The 15,972-nt window shown below is 40.2% G+C and overlaps 1 protein-coding gene across 2 annotated transcripts in view; it reads left to right on the top strand.

Moving 5' to 3' along the window:
* The window catches only part of LOC119783929 (probable E3 ubiquitin-protein ligase HECTD4), a 47,016-nt gene that overhangs the window by 11,228 nt on the left and 19,816 nt on the right, over positions 1-15,972 (top strand). Inside the window, exons 10-43 of one of the 2 annotated variants that reach the window (XM_038285674.1) lie at positions 182-295; positions 426-566; positions 654-889; positions 1,849-1,991; positions 2,073-2,143; positions 2,226-2,331; positions 2,431-2,551; positions 2,665-2,787; positions 3,174-3,298; positions 4,154-4,307; positions 4,413-4,516; positions 4,924-5,122; positions 5,219-5,338; positions 5,413-5,517; positions 5,611-5,774; positions 5,918-6,163; positions 7,011-7,203; positions 7,414-7,518; positions 7,618-7,706; positions 9,161-9,333; positions 9,431-9,566; positions 9,653-9,797; positions 10,113-10,279; positions 10,358-10,504; positions 10,585-10,769; positions 10,854-11,007; positions 11,087-11,367; positions 11,459-11,645; positions 11,742-11,823; positions 13,210-13,412; positions 13,563-13,698; positions 13,893-14,075; positions 14,227-14,391; positions 14,480-14,649. In XM_038285674.1, coding sequence (XP_038141602.1) covers positions 182-295; positions 426-566; positions 654-889; positions 1,849-1,991; positions 2,073-2,143; positions 2,226-2,331; positions 2,431-2,551; positions 2,665-2,787; positions 3,174-3,298; positions 4,154-4,307; positions 4,413-4,516; positions 4,924-5,122; positions 5,219-5,338; positions 5,413-5,517; positions 5,611-5,774; positions 5,918-6,163; positions 7,011-7,203; positions 7,414-7,518; positions 7,618-7,706; positions 9,161-9,333; positions 9,431-9,566; positions 9,653-9,797; positions 10,113-10,279; positions 10,358-10,504; positions 10,585-10,769; positions 10,854-11,007; positions 11,087-11,367; positions 11,459-11,645; positions 11,742-11,823; positions 13,210-13,412; positions 13,563-13,698; positions 13,893-14,075; positions 14,227-14,391; positions 14,480-14,649 — 5,173 coding nt within the window. Of the gene's footprint in view, positions 1-181; positions 296-425; positions 567-653; positions 890-1,848; positions 1,992-2,072; positions 2,144-2,225; positions 2,332-2,430; positions 2,552-2,664; positions 2,794-3,173; positions 3,299-4,153; positions 4,308-4,412; positions 4,517-4,923; positions 5,123-5,218; positions 5,339-5,412; positions 5,518-5,610; positions 5,775-5,917; positions 6,164-7,010; positions 7,204-7,413; positions 7,519-7,617; positions 7,707-9,160; positions 9,334-9,430; positions 9,567-9,652; positions 9,798-10,112; positions 10,280-10,357; positions 10,505-10,584; positions 10,770-10,853; positions 11,008-11,086; positions 11,368-11,458; positions 11,646-11,741; positions 11,824-13,209; positions 13,413-13,562; positions 13,699-13,892; positions 14,076-14,226; positions 14,392-14,479; positions 14,650-15,972 lie in introns of both variants that reach the window. The other variant, XM_038285673.1, reaches the window with a different exon arrangement.

The raw sequence follows: 15,972 nt of genomic DNA, 5'->3' as shown, positions 1-15,972 counted from the left end.
AACTGTCTGCACGATGCTGATTGGCAATCATACTTAAGGATTTTTGAGAGTGAACAGACAACAAGAAGTTTTTCCTCATGAGTTGAGAGGCGCTATATAAAGAAACTGAATAGAATTATTACGTTTAGTATGTGCTTGTCCTGAAATTATATAAACATGACACATTTGTTTCTCTTTTTAGTTTTAGCTTCCAGCCTGGTTTTTAACTTGGCTGATGGCCAATTCAGCAGCCGCGCCGACCTCATTGATGCTCCTGGCAGTTCTCTTGGCAGGGGCGCCCAGGTAGCAGGGCTAGGTAACTTCAAATGAAGTCATTTAGATTGTTTAAAAAAAAAATATATATATATATATATATATTTATATGATATGAATTTATATCAATAAATGTGACCTTTTTGTTTTTCATCTGCATTTTTTGATTAAAGGAGCATGTTATGATGCATTGAACAACTTGATATGGACCTGCTCCAGTGACTACATAGATCAGTGGTGCAATCCTGGGAACCAAGCCTTTCATCATGTGTGCCATAGACTCGGTGTTAGCCATGTCATCAAGGAACCCAAAGGTAGACCCAATCAGAACCGACACCACTTCATATTTTTACAATTAGGTCAAACATGGGATTAATGCAGAAAAACATTTTTTTTTACAGAGGAAACAGTTGCCACTGGGGAGGTAATCAACCAGCTACTTCATCATGTAGGTGCTATGTGTATCCACCAGCTCAACCTACTGGCCGCCAGCAGCAACAGCCTGCCCCTGGAAGCACTGCTGGGTAAACAGCATCCCATTGAAGCCCGTCACTTTAGCAGCATCTGCGACATCATGGAAAAGGCCATGGTCAATGGAGATACTTGCATTATCCGCTGCATTTTGGTAGTTTTCCAGGTATGCTACAGAGCCGAATGACTGAAGTTATGCTACGTTCAGACCGTAAGCAACTGGAGCAGCAGAAACGCACGTGCTGCTTCCTTTTTAATGTTGTACAAGTTTAGTTCTGACGCGTGGCTGAAGCATCTGTGCTGCTCTAGCTGCACGATCAAAAAGTGGGTCTGATGCGAGTTGGGCGGAGCTACCTTCTTTCTTTGCCTGTAACAATGGCAGCTATATTTGCTGTGATCAGTGGGTAAAGTAGTTTTAATATGTTTTTAATTGAGAAAGTCCACCTGAAAACTTCATCTGTGCAATCAGTTCAAGATTACGATCCTGCCTTCAAATATTATCCTGCTGTTGGAACTGCTCAGACCTCATACACCGGCGGTGCGCTGTCACTAGGAATCCCTTCAACTGCAGCTTTTGGCCCGGCCACCTCTTTGCGGTTTTCCGCTACTGTTTGCTGCGGCCGGAATGCGTGTTTCACGTAAATAATCCAAACTGCGGGCACCAGAATAATAAAAGCGAACATATTTTGCCGACAGGTTTCGAGCTTTTAAGTTCATAAAAAGATCATAGCGATCTGCATCAGCAGCGCTACGACCGTCTCCCTGCCAGCCTCAGATCAGCTTTTTTGATTGATTTATCGGGTACATCAAGCTTCAAAAGTTACATTTTTCCAACTCTAGCAACTGCTGCTTCTGAAAGGCGTCAGATGCTCAGAAGTTTGTGAGACGCTGTTTCAGCTGCTCAGATGAGCTGCTCCTGCTGCTCAAAACGTGTTGCGGGACCTTTTGCTGGGCCTTGATGCGCGTCAACCATTGACCTTGCATGTAAACTAGCTGCTTCTGCTACTGTACCTCTGCTTCTTGTGGTGTGAACGTAGCATTATCCAAAAAGTGACTTAAGATTTCTTATAAGCAAATGGATAGGTTGACAACCATTTCTTTTATTGTTATGGTTGTGTTTTCTAGGTGGTTTTCAGGTTCTTTAATCCTCAGTCAGAGCAGGATAGAGAGAGTGTGAGGCGATCAGGCCTGCTCCTGTGGCAGTTGCTCATGGCTCCAGTTGATCAGATAGGAACAGAGATACAGAAAGAGGTGTGCCTGGCCATCAGGTAATTCTGCACTCACACACTATTTATTAATGGTAATTGTTATTTTTCTCTAACCAGCCTCCTTGTTCTCTCCCTATTTAGCTCAGGCCTAAACACTCTGTATCAAGGAGAGACAGAACTGAACAAACTTCTAAAACTGGTTCTAACTGAAGGTGATATTATATTAAAAAGAAGGGTTGTGCTTTTAATGGTGTATGATGGTACTAAGGCTCATGTTTTGCATGGAAAACTCAGGTGAAAGAAACGGTGGCCTGTCTCAACTTCGCGATGTAATTCTTACCAACTTGGCTGAACAACTACAGAAGAATAGATTTGGGAGTGAAGATGATGACCACTACAGGTTACTTATGTCTCTGACTCAATAAAATGGCCATTTTAGTTAAACATGATTTTTATTTGTATCCCATTTTATTTGTCTCAAATATCCCTTTATTTCCAGACTAAATGATGAGCTTCTGCATTGTGTCCTGAAGACCGTAGTCCGGGAATCCTGCCTCCTTATTACTAAATGTCAGACTGTCGCCAGAGATGATTTCCTGAAGCTGCTCTCCACTGTGCCAGTATGAAAAACAGTTCAGCGGCTCCTGAATGTCAACAATACAGACAGATGACATGCTTTGAAGTTTGAGTATTACTACTCATCTATGTGTTTTTTGCTCTTGTTTATTTTAAGGTGGTCTCACCTTGTCTGCGCTACCTCATGGCTGTTCAAAACCACCTCCTCAGTAACACCATTCTTATCCGCCCAGATGAAAGCGACGATAGCGATAGCTCCCTGCAAGGGGAAACAATGAAGGTACAGGTAAACATCCCCTTAAACTACCCTACCACTGTCTAAGCTTTGCCTGTCTTTGAGAAGCCAAGCTATGACTTTACGCAGTGGATGTGGCCGCTTTAAAGTTTTGCATTTGCAGCTTACTTGTTTATTGTAACAAAGTATTTCATGTAAATTGTATTTTAAAGCAAATAACCTTCTGCAGAAGGGATGATTTTTTGTGGGTTCTATTTGAGTGCTCCCTCCCAGCAGCTCAAAGACAAGTTAGTGGAGTTGTACAGTAGATATTGTGGAATATGACTTTATAAGTTTATTACAGTCTATAAAAATGTGTGATTGATTTAGTATCATTAAAAAACATTAAGGCAATGTTACGTAAGTCTGGGCCTATTCTGTGTTGTCCTCAGGAGCTCCAGAGCAGCATCTTGTCTCTTTCAACTAAAATCCTGGTGGGTTGTGATGAAGTATTGGAGACCCTGCAGCAGGTGACCACAGCTCTGATTAACAGTGACATATCTGACAGAGAGACCAGGTGAGTTGACTACAGATTTGAGCTACTTTCTCTAAATAAAATATTTTAAGAAGTGATGAGAACAATGTGTAGAATAGAATATGAGGAACAGAGGTGTGCTCTAACTCAGGGTTTTACTATTCTTTTAGACAATTTCATTATATAGTTGACTTTCACTCCCTCTGTGGTATCATCAGTTAGCAATTGGCATAACTAAATGTCGCTCTTCATCTGTATGGGTTGTATAGAATACAGATCTTTACATTGAATTATGTTTCCTAAAGCATGCTAACATTGATTTCTCAGCATGCTTCTTGAAATCCACGTGCTGTAGGTTAATCAGGAACTTTAAGCTTCTGGTTATCCCTTTCCCATTAACTTCTTTAGATATTGAGGCAAACGTTTCTACTCATATTTTTTGAAAATGATCTCCTTTTAAAAAGCTGGTTAAAGTTCTGGGCTTTTTAATTCTCCACTTTAAAAAAACAAACAAACCAAAAAATACTTCCTCATTTGTAAAATGGATAAGACTGAATATTTATTGTAAAGTAGCAGCTTCCACCCCGAAGACTATTGTTGCAGCATGATATGGTAGTACTTGTATATTGTCATTATTTATTGGGAAAATGTCACATTTGAGTTACTAACCTCAGCAGTCAGTCTCCCAGTGAATTTCTTCTGATATAAATTGTAACAATTAACAGAACCTTAACCTTTCACCCTTTTTTTGCTTAGCATGTAGCTTAGCTATGAGTGTACCTATTTCTTATATTTTTGAACCAACCACTTTTGATCAGTATTTTTTTGTAACAGGTTGTAAAATGTTTTTTCTTGCTTGTATAATTATGATACACCTTCTCTCCCTGTGTTGTTCAGGTTGAAGGGCTTGGAGCAAGTAACCAAGGCAACAATGCTTGGGCACCTTTTACCTGTGCTACTCACCTCCCTGATGCATCCCACCTTGCAGACTCTCACCCTGGCTGATGCTCTCATGCCTCAGTTGGTGCAGTTAGTACTTTATACCAGCCAGGTTAGTTTGGCCAATATTATAGAGTTATTTCATTAGATGGCGAAAGGGGGAGGATAAGCAGAAATCCATGCTCACCTTTTTTGTATTTCTTTTGTTTTGTAATAGACTGCCTTGCTGCTTAAGACTCAGTCTCTCCTTTTCATTGAGGATCCTCTACCTGTAGGCGGCTCTCTTGCTCAGGGAGCAAAGGCATGTGCTGCCGATGACAAGTGAGTTTCCCCATGCAGAGGAATAAGTAGAAAAATAATGAGCATTACTCAGTTTCTTTCTGTGTATATTACCACTTTAATACAACCAGTTTTAATATCTATTCAGCAGCATATTCACAATACTGTGCAAATATTCATAACCCCTGAACCTCTTTTCAGTTTGCCACATTAAACCACAAATTGACCACAGTTTTTATTTTAGGAGGTTAGGTGGTATACTAACAGGGGGTAGCTAATAGTTTTGAAATTGAAAGCAACGACACCTGGCTGTCCAAATTTACTGGGAAAAAAACCTCCAATGTTTAACCAAAGATTGTCACAAACCAAAAAATCATGGAATAATATGCAAAATGCCATGTGTTTAAAAAAAACCCCACCATTATCATCATTTGTGTCTTTGAAACAAGAATCCTTGATGAACGAGAAGAGGCAGGTTTCTTGACTGGGCTTAAGATCCCTGCTCCGTGGGCTGCTGGGAAAACGGTAGAGACAATGCATCCTGTGAGGGATAATTACAAGTTTAAAGAGACCGTTCACATCCCTGGAGCCCGCTGCCTGTACCTGCGCTTCGATGCTCGCTGTTCCTCGCAGTATGACTATGACAAGGTAATACCTCTTTATAGCTGTAATATTTCTCATTCTTTGTGTCTTCTTCACAGATTCTAAGCCATTTCTTACTCTGTATGTTGTTCTGTATTTTAGCTGGTTATCTATGCTGGTCCTAACACCAACAGCCGTAAAGTCACAGAGTACGGAGGAAACACTCTGGGGTATGGGAGTCGCAGTGTCTTAGGAACAGGATGGCCCAAGGATCTTGTAAAGGTAAATAATAATGATAATTAAAATCTTAAATCTGTGACACATACATGTTCTCATCAGGTGTTTGTCCTACATAGGTTGAAGGAGATACTGTTACATTTTCCTTTGAAATGAGAAGTGGACGTGAACATAACACTCCTGATAAAGCCATGTGGGGGTTCGCCTGTACAGTCAGAGCTCAGGTAACAGCTGGAAGTGCTTGACTTCCATATTCCCAGCTAGTTAGAAATGCTGGCAGTGCAAAAGTCATTCCTGATCATTTGTTTTGTTAACAGGAGTCATCTGAGGATGTCTCTGGGGGCCTTCCATTTCTCGCAGACCTTGCATTGGGTCTGTCAGTGCTAGCTTGCTCAATGCTCCGCATTCTTTACAACGGCCCAGAGGTGACAAGGGAAGAGGAAGCTTGTCAGGATTTGTTATGCTCAAAGCTTTTACAAAGGTGATGCAGCTAAATGAAAATCCATTTATTGACTGAAGTAATTATATAAGGAATATTTGACCTTATATGAAGTTATATGGTTAAACAGAGCAGAATTATTGTCTACAAAGATAATATGCTGACAGGCATTTCTTTTCATTTAGATGCCAATGGCAGGTGGAAACAAATGGTGCCATTTCGCCTGCTCTCACGCCAAGTCCCTCACCACTGCCACTCACTATAGAGGAGGACCGGGAGTTTACCTACCCCTCTGATGTGCTCATTCCTCCTCCAGGCCTCATGCCTGGGTCCTACTTTGATTTGCCTCGTATCCGCCTTCCTCCGGGGATCATGAGCAGGCTGAGGGAGGTCTCTGGAAGGGCTCGACCCCAGTTCCGCCCCAGCATTAAGTAAGGGAGTCATTCCAACACATGAAGAGGATGATTGGGTTAAATTCTTATTGAATAGCAGTAAGTTTACAGTATTTTCCAGACTATAAGGCATTAGGTTTTTTCCACACTCTGAACCATGCAGCTTATTAGGGGGAGTGTTGGCCTAGTGGTTCGAGCAGTGCGCTTGTGCTCTAAGAAGTTTGCAAATACCCGGTTTAATCCCCACAGCCTGCACTCCGGGTTCCTAACCAAGACCCTTAACCCTCGATTGCTCCCCGGGCGCCGCACAGTGGCAGCCCCTGGGGATGGGTTAAATGCAGAGGTAACTTTCTCCAATATGAGAAAGTTCAATTATTCTTATAATTTTTATTATAAGAAAGTACAGCTTTCCTGTTGATTTTTCCTAATTGCCAGTGGGGGAAGTCAAAGTTGGAAATGAAAGACTGTGGGGATAATTTTCATTTATCACACATTTTTCCCATTAATTTGCTGCAATTAAAGCTGCCGAGTGAATGAAGAGAATGAGCTCAACTCCTGCTGAGCTGAAATAAAGAGCTGACGAAGCCCCATCTTTGAGTAGAAGCTCTTACTGCTGTGAGCCAACAGAGCTAACGGGAGCTAGCATTTTTTCTTCATCCCTACTCCAGGGGCTTAATGTAGAGCTCCCCCTATAGGTTTGGTGAGGGATAGTTCATTAGATATCAGCGGCTTATAACCTGGTGTTGCTTATAAATTAAAAAAAAAAATTAAAAAAAAAAAATAGTGGGTGTGGCTTATAGTGAGGTGCCCTCTATAGTCCGGAAAATACGTTTAATTTTTTTTCCCTCAATTAACTTTTTCCCCCCTTTACGTTGTTGTACATTAGGGAGGTGATCCGGCCAGATGTCCTAGAAGAGGTCATTGTATCCTGCGTCATTAAACATCTGAGTCTAGTGGATGGTCTCCAGTCACTTGTGAACTATCAATATCGTGAAGATCACACTGAGGAGTATGACCTGGTCTGTAAGATTATGGCTGAGACCTTTAAGAAGATCAATGCAATGGAGCGTCAGCTGCAGGTGAGCCAAAGATTGGAAATTACTCAGCCTTATTAGTTTTAATGTTTACTGCTCAAAACAACCTGCAGTTAAACAATTTATTTAGAAATATTATTGGGATAAAGTTGATCAGATGCTGGGACAAGAAAAAGAAAATAATATCTTATGAACAACTCTTGAAAAAAGAAAAGAATACCAACTGTGGTTGATTAAGACTTCCTTTGCTTTCAGAGTGTTGCAGAATTGGAACAGAAGTGGCAGAATGAGGTAGAGGAGGCTCAGCAAGGAAAACTGGAGAATAACACTCCTTTCTTTCATGACTATCACTTCTTTGAGGTATCATGCACCATGTTATGCCATGCATATTTTAAGCTATTAGAAAGAAAATCGTGATTGTTAATTTCAAAGCTGCTAAAGTTGTATTTTTCCTGCTAGAACAAAATGAAGGAACTGGAATTACTCTGCTCACTGAAGGAGGTACCATTCGACTTCAGTGATCTAGAGAATGTTGTTCTGGCATTGAGGTCAGTAAAAAATGATAGTTTAAGACTATGCTTTTATATTAGGGGGACTAAAGTAACATAATGCAATGAAATCACACACATCATGCTTACTCCCTCTAAAATTTCCATATATACTTCCCATTTAGGGTGTAATTAACTCACATCATCAATGGTAATTATCCTAACACTAAATACATGTAATATAAATGCATGAGATAACTTGATTTTTGGTCTAAGTTATACATTAGACGAGTGGTGATACAAAAAAGAAATTAAGAACTGAGGAAAAAACACAAACACAAATAAAGATCAAAAGCAAGATGATTTTAGGGTTTAGGACCAAAAAAACAGTAGAAAAAAAAATCATATATATTTATTTGTATATTGGGGAATGTTGTGATATGACATGAGTTTACAAACAAACCATTAATAAAAAGTCTTCATGTCTTTACTCTTCGTGTTCTTAGCTACCATAAATTGTAGATTCAGAGTAATTTATTTATTCATCTCAGTATCTTCTCTTTTTATCCTTTAATTGATATTTTACCACGCTATTAACCTCTAAACCTTATACAGCATGTTACATTACACAACGATGACGGCCACAGAGAGGCTTAATGGATAATTATTGAATAATGGACTACTGCTTATTGCTGCTTTTTAAAAATATTACATAGATGGATGTTTCCATAAATTAGCCATGTATTGCTTTGCTCTAAATGCTTTACTGACTGAGAATATGAATTAATTGCAAAGAAACATAAAATCTGTATCTTGTATTGTAAATCTAAAGTTTAAGAAGTGTGTAAATAATTGATACAATTTAGAAAAATACTTTTTTATTGAAATTATTATTTAAGAGTGTGAATAGAAGTAAAGCCTTGATTTTATCTGTGGGCTTTACCCTTTAGAGTCAGTAGGTGGAGTTATCTGTAGTTTAATCAAGCTTTAGTTCTGAAGTGAACTTACTGTGGAGTGTTACTAAGTGTGATCGGGTCCATTTAAATAGCCAAAATTACTGCAGCTAAAACAGTCTTAAATCTTAATTCACTAATTAGTGAACAAAGAATCAGAATCAGAAATACTTTAATAATCCCAGAGGGAAATTACTTTTGTTACACGCTCTAGTTACAGTTTTACATGATATATACACACATCCAACTATACAATATAATAAAGATAAAAATAAGAATAAAAAGAGATAAAATATATATACACATATAGCTCTTCTATATATATATCTGTACGTATATCTATGTATATGTAAAAAGGTATGCTATTTTAAGAAACATTGAGAAAAAGAATGTACATTTCTTTCTGTATGTTATTTAAAGAATGTACATTTCTTTCTGTATGTTATATTAAGATGTTGATATAAGATGTTGAAGTGTTTTATATCAAGTTAATTGAAGGTATTTATTTATGATCATTGTGAGTCCTGCACTGACACCTTTTTTTTCTTCTTGCACACATAGAGAGAAGTTCTTCCAGGAGGTAAACAACACGCTCATCAGGGGCATGGTCCCACTGGCTAAAACCAAAATGCTTGTAAAAAGTCTGATGAACCGCTCCGAGCTACTTCTCCATGTCACCATCGCTCCACACTGCAGAAGCCTAACCACCACACCAGCTGGGACACCAGGTCCAGGTAGTCCACTACTTTTTTTTTTTTAATCTATGTATGTTCTTTTGATCCTCTGGAAGTCATTATTTACTGACACCAAGTGGTGCTGTTTTTGTGACAGCGTCCAAGTCTGTATCAGATGCCAAGACGGTGATTCCTTTGGTTAAGCAGCCGGTCTTTTTACGCAGCATGTCTGCTCCCTCTGACCTGGAAATGATTGCAAACCAAGACTTGGAGTTTAATCATGCTCAACAAAGGTTTGATTTTTTTTCAGGCTATTACAATTGATACAAACATTAATTAAAAGACTGCAGGTTGAGTGTTTTACTTCAACTATTTGCAGAAGGCGCCACCATCCGACTAGTCATCGGAGCAGCTCGTTTACTTTGCTGCAGTCTCTGGCTATTGAAGATGGCAGAGACAAGCCGACTTACAGTGTACTGCTGGGACAACTGTTTGCTTTCATCGGAACCACACCTGATCAGGCTGTAAGTGGTGTCAATTTATCGATTATCCCTCACCTGCCTGTTTGAAATGTTTTTTGCTGGATTCATGTGGTGAATTCGGGTGCGTAATGTTTCCCTATCTGGGGTGTGCTTCAGTGGCGCGGTGGTTAGCGCAGGACCCATGTACCCAGGCCTTAGTCCTTGACGTGGCCGACCCGGGTTCGAATCGGACCTGTGGTCCTTTGTTGCATATCTCTCCCTCATACCCCCTTTCCTGTCAGCCTACTGTTGAAAAAAATGAGCTACTAGTGCTGTAAAAACTTCAAAAATAAAAAGTTTACCTGTCTGGTTCAATAGGTGTCGAGCAGCAGTTTCCTGTCTGCTGCACAGACGCGCTGGAGACGAGGCAGCACACGAAAGCAGGCGCTTGTTCATATGAGAGAGCTCCTAACTGCTGCAGTCAGAGTGGGCGGGGTAACTCATCTGGTAGGACCTGTTACCATGGTGCTGCAAGGAGGCCCAAGGTAAGAAAAGATGACCAGCCAAGTTCTATCTTATTTCTGAAGCTGTTTTATGTGTTTATATGTCTATCATCTGTTCAGGATTGAGGAGCTGACCTGTGGTGGGATGGTTGAGCAGGTGCAGGAAGCTTTTGGAGAGACCATGACCTCTGTAGTGTCATTATGTGCTCGCTACCCTATTGCTTGTGCCAACAGTATTGGCTTGCTTTGCACAATTCCCTATACCAGGCAAGTCAATCAACTTTGCAGCATCAGGCTAAGACATGAATACATCAGTTTTGATGAACTAATCTAATCTGGTATTATAGGAGTGAGGAGCAGTGCCTTGTTCGGAGCGGCCTCGTCCAGCTCATGGATAAACTTTGCAGTTTAAGTGGTCAAAGAGAATGCAGCTCAAATGAGAAGCAGACCAAAAAGCAGAAAGTGGCCACCATGGCCTGGGCTGCTTTTCAGGTGCTGGCCAACCGGTGCATCGAGTGGGAGAAAGTGGAAGGTTTGTGATCTGCTAACAGGCAAACCTTATTCTATTGCTGTGGTTGGCTATGAAAGGTCAACTCATTCGATTTGTCTCTAAAAGGTGGTTCAACAGATGCAGTTCATTCTGGTCTGGCAAGGCAGGTTTCCAGCCTGCTGACCAATCATCTGGCCAGAGCAACAGAGTGCTGTGGGAATCAGGCAGCTGGCAATGATGCCTTACAGGATGTTCTCAGTCTGCTCAATGATCTCTCCAGGTAAAGCTAAAGCTCTTTTTGCATATCTTTAATTCGTCTTCCTTCCATATACCTATACGTTTCTTTGTTTTTATCACAGGAGCCACATAGGGAAAGCTATTCTTAGCCAGCCTGCCTGTGTTTCTAAGCTCCTATCCTTGCTGCTTGATCAGAGACCCTCTCCAAAGCTAGTACTCATCATCTTGCAGCTGTGCCGAGCCGCACTGCCTCTCATGAGTGTTGAGGACTGTGGTAATGTAGCCCTGCCGTCATGGAGTTACTCGATCAATACCCTGGATGCTGAGCAGCAGGATGCCAGTGACCCAGCTTCACGTATTGCTGCCTTGCTACTGGCTAAGCTGGCAGATTATGTAGTACCAGGTTTGTATCTACGGCCAAGGAGGAAAAAAAAAATGTGTCCCTCCTTTTTTGTACATTACTCTTGAGGTAAATTTTTCCTTTCTTGTCTCAGGTTGTCAGACACTCCTCTCCCCCAGCTCCTCTGAACCAGATACCAGTCTTTCCCGGGCAAGCTCTAAAGGAGCTCTCAAGACGGATGATATCGGGGAGGAGGCAGAAGCAGTAGATGGAAAGCTGTCGATTTTCATCCACAAAAGAGAAGATCAGTCGTCCCATGAGGTTTTACAGCCACTTCTTAGGTACTATTCATCTTACCAGATGATTTATATTTTTGTTGCCATTATTAATGTCAGTTTCTCTCAGTTAAACATGTTTTCACTCACTCCAATTTGTAGCAGCTCTGAGGGTCGACCATTTCGGCTTGGCACTGGGGCAAATATGGAAAAGGTGGTGAAGATGGACAGAGACATGACAAAGGCAAGTGTTTTGGTTTAAGATAAATAAAATAAGATATTATAAACTTGGAAATAAAACTCCATCGGTTTCAGCAACAACACACTGGAAAAAATCGGAATATAGATAAGTACTTTTTTCTAAAATAAGTGCGTTTGTTCTTGGATTGAGGAGGTAAAAGTGACATTTTGCCAATGGAACAAGACAATTTACACGTAATATAAGAAAACGTAATTGCATTGTCTTATTTCAAGCACATGTTATCTACTTATCTTTAAGAGTAAAAAAACTAATTCCATTGGCAAACTCATTTACCTACTCAAATTAAGGCTAAATACACTTAATTTAAGAACTTTTGCTTATTTCTAGATCGTTTTTCCAGTGCAATGTTTTACTTGGTATAGTGGAGGATTTTCTTTTTCTGGATGGATCATCAAAATAAGTGCTCCTCCTAATTTTCAATCATTCTGGTTATATGTTTATGTAAGGCGGTTCTACGTGCTCGTCTCCATTTTCACTACCGGTGAAGAGTCTGACATAGTGGAAAAATTGCAAATCTTCTTTTAGAAAGTAAGCTTGTATGAGCGATGCAACTGCAACTGCCTCTCGGAAGCAGGTACAGGGTTGTGCATGTGCATTTTTGTGCAGGCTTCCCTTCCCCTTGGTCCAGCTTCCTTATCTCTGATGGGAGGGGGCATCCCTTTAGTATGATGATGCCCTCACCATGTGTCCCCATCGGTATGGTGTGTTGAGGACGATGTTCAGAGTTAGATTTTTAGAACTCAGAATTAGTATTTTTTTTGCCAGCGTGACAATCAGTATAGTGATATCTGCTAGATTTCCAACTGGACCATACCCTTTTCATTTTCAGCTGGTTGATTAAGCAGTGCTCTTGTTAAATGTTAAAATGTTTTTGTTTTATAGCTTAACCCGGTGTTGAAGGTCCTCCTGACATTTCTGCTGTTTTCCTTGTTCTTGATGATGCTTTTGTCCACTAATGTTCTATTAGAAACCTATTAAGCCTTTATAGTCAGTGGATTATACTGAGATCAAATTACACACCAGTGAACCTTATTTACTAGGTACTTGTGAACACAAATGGGTTTACTAGCTCCTATTTGGAGGTATTAAAGAGAGCTCATACAAATGTAAGCCAAAACATTACTTTTTTTTTATCTAAACCACATACTAATCTCTTTTCCAGTAATAAGTTTCTTTGTTTTGGTCTATTACAGATAATTCCTGCACTGAAGATTGTGATTTCAACATGATAAAATTGGTTTAAATAATCAGAATCAGACATTCTGATACTTGGACAGAGCACTTAATACATTTAAAAATGTCACATATCTTTTATCAAAATTAGTTTTCTTGTTGCTTATTAACCTATTTATATTCTATTTTTTGTAGAGTGGAAGCTGTGAAGTCATCACTGAAGAGGCATCTGCTGCCCTGAGGAAGGCTAACAAGTGGGCTCAGTCTGGCCTGATAGTGAGTGTTGGTCCACCTGTGGAGGCTACGGCTCAGGAGGCTGCAGGGGGCATTACGACCGGTGACAAGAAGAAAACTGCACAGACTGCTGTTTGTAGGGACAGGAATGCTGAATTGGCCAGGTGCTGTTTATTTACTGTAGTGATGCAATATATGAAGAGTTCAATGTTAGGAATGTGCAAAAAAAAAAAAAATAATAATTTTGGAATCAAGTTTGTGACAGTTTTTGATTTAAACTGAGGTTTTACTTTTCTTCTTACTGCCCAAAATAGGTCAGATCCTGTCCGGCCATTCATCAGCGGTCACGTTGCCAACAGCATGGCTGCTGAGGTTATTGCTCTGCTGCATAGTCTGCTGACCGCTCCAGAATCCAACACTGCTCAGATCTGGACTAGTACTGTTGAAAAAGTAAACTTACTCATCCCTATTTTTTCATTAATAGTTTCCATGATTCATATTGGTACTGAAAGCTACACTTTGTGGATAATTCTAATTATATGATCTTCAGTTACTCTTACTGGGGTTTAGTTATTTATTGATTTTTTTTTTTCCTAAGAAATCATTCCTGTTATGCTTTTTGTTTTTTTTTCCCTCTTTATTAGGTTCTTTCCCGAGCGCTGATGTTTATTCCACAGCTGGGGAAGTATGCTGAGAGCATTTTGGAAAATGGTAGCAGCAGTGGCAGAAGACTAGCGAAACTGCAGGCCATTGGAAGACAAGCTGTTGCTGCACTGTGTGCACTTGGGGGCTTCAAGGAGACAATTAAGATTGGTTCTGAAGTCCAGGTCAGTAAGGCAGTCAAAGGGCTATTTTTGTTTTTCATTGTATCTCTTGTGTTGTTCTGCTTCTGTCTTTATAAACAATACCTTCACTGTTACCTACTACATTAGTAGTAATGACTAAAAGCATATTTAATGTCATTCTTCTTTTCTATAGGTGGTAGGTAAAGGAGTTATGGGAAGTGTGGGCATAGTTATGTCCATAAATGAGCAGGAGGGCATTGCTACTGTCAAATTTCCTTCCTGTGAGTACAGGAGAGCCTGCAAAGCCTCAGACATCCTTACAGTACCGATATCACGTCTCTGCACTCCCAGATCTGAGGTAAGTCTCAATGCTGTTCATTATATTACATCAAATACCAAACAGATTATCTCTTATCTTGCTTTTCCCTGTTTCTTGTCCCTACCAGGCACTCCCCATCTATAAGCTCTCCATTACAGAAAAGGTGGTTCAAGCAGTGCAGTCTATGCTTCTGCCACAGGAGGGCAGTCTCTCCATACATACATCGCTACCAGCTACAGGAGATGGCTCCAGTCCAGTAATGGCTGCAGTACGTTTGCTGGCTGAAATCAGGACTAGGTCAGGAAGCTCTATTATAGTTCATAAAAAATCATAGCAAAATAAAGTGGATGTAAAGTTTCCTTTTGAATTTATTGGACTTCATATATACATACATCTATATTACACTTGTGCTTGAAAGTTTATATATTTAAGAAGCCTGATGGAGCTCCTGAACAAAAATTTTGTTGAGCACTTTGAGGCAATCACTGAAATCAGGTGTTTCCTGAAATGTTCAGTCAGACTTCTGCACCTGTCAAAGGAACAGAAGGTATGATGGTTCACTGTTCATGAGCAAGGTACTTTAATGGATCAGTTTGTTTTTACCTCCACCAAGGACGTTATGTTTTTACTTGAGTTTAGTTTGTGTGTTTGTTTGTTTCCTGAATTTTTGACTGTCTGTATACAAGGTAAATTGAAAAGTTATGAACAGATTTTAATAACATTTTTAACACTAGTGAACCTCAGTCCAAGGAACAATTCATTAAATTATGGTGATGATCCACATCATAATCCAAATGCAGGAATTTTTCAACAGATTCTTTAACATTATTTGGCAGAACAAGCAATTCCCCCCCAAACCAAATAGTGGCAGCAGTGACTATTGACAGCTTCAGCTTCGGACTCCAAAAACTCCACAGGTATCATACTGAAGACAAAAACACAGGAAAGGTGAGCCATGCATCGCTCAAAGTCCCGATCTGCTGATCAAAGAAGAGAGCAAAGTGAATGAAGATGGTGAGAGCAGAAAAGAGACCAGAGGCTGAAGTTGTGCCTTATTTAGAAACTTATGAAAAGTAAGGCTGTTGTTACCAAAGGTGAACCTCGCACTAAGGAACAAAATTTGGTAATGATCCACAACGGTTTTAGTCATGGGCGTAGGTTTGCATAGGGACCATAGGGACATGTCCCTACCAAAATTTTGGACGGACCTATTTGTCCCTACCAATAATTGGATGTGAACAACATGTTTATAATTTACTATACAGCAGGCGCTTCTTTTCCTCTCGCAGCTTCTCTGCCTGGTAGCTGCAGCTGCCTGCTCTTTCCTGTCCCTTTCACATAGCAGCGCATCAACTGTGCTGCGCGGTTTAACTCTCTGATTATTGTGCCTTAAGTTCCACCTTCTCTCTCTCTGATTGCGTGTTTTCTAGTCTGTATGTGCGCGCGCGCGGGTGCTTGGAGCGCGGAAAAAAAAAGACGCTAAAATAAATTAATATTGGGCTACGAAACTAGTCAGAATTAAAAAAACGTATCTACGCTAAAACAGGCGAAAGCTTCTGATTGGAGTTCTGTAAAGAAGCAGGAGAGAGTTTTTTGATTTGTGGAACTTGAGAAATGTAA

This window comes from Cyprinodon tularosa, unplaced genomic scaffold, assembly GCF_016077235.1.
Source record: "Cyprinodon tularosa strain WSP-4 unplaced genomic scaffold, ASM1607723v1 ctg214, whole genome shotgun sequence".
NCBI lineage: Eukaryota > Metazoa > Chordata > Actinopteri > Cyprinodontiformes > Cyprinodontidae > Cyprinodon > Cyprinodon tularosa.
This window is presented reverse-complemented; position numbering and strand designations above follow the sequence as displayed.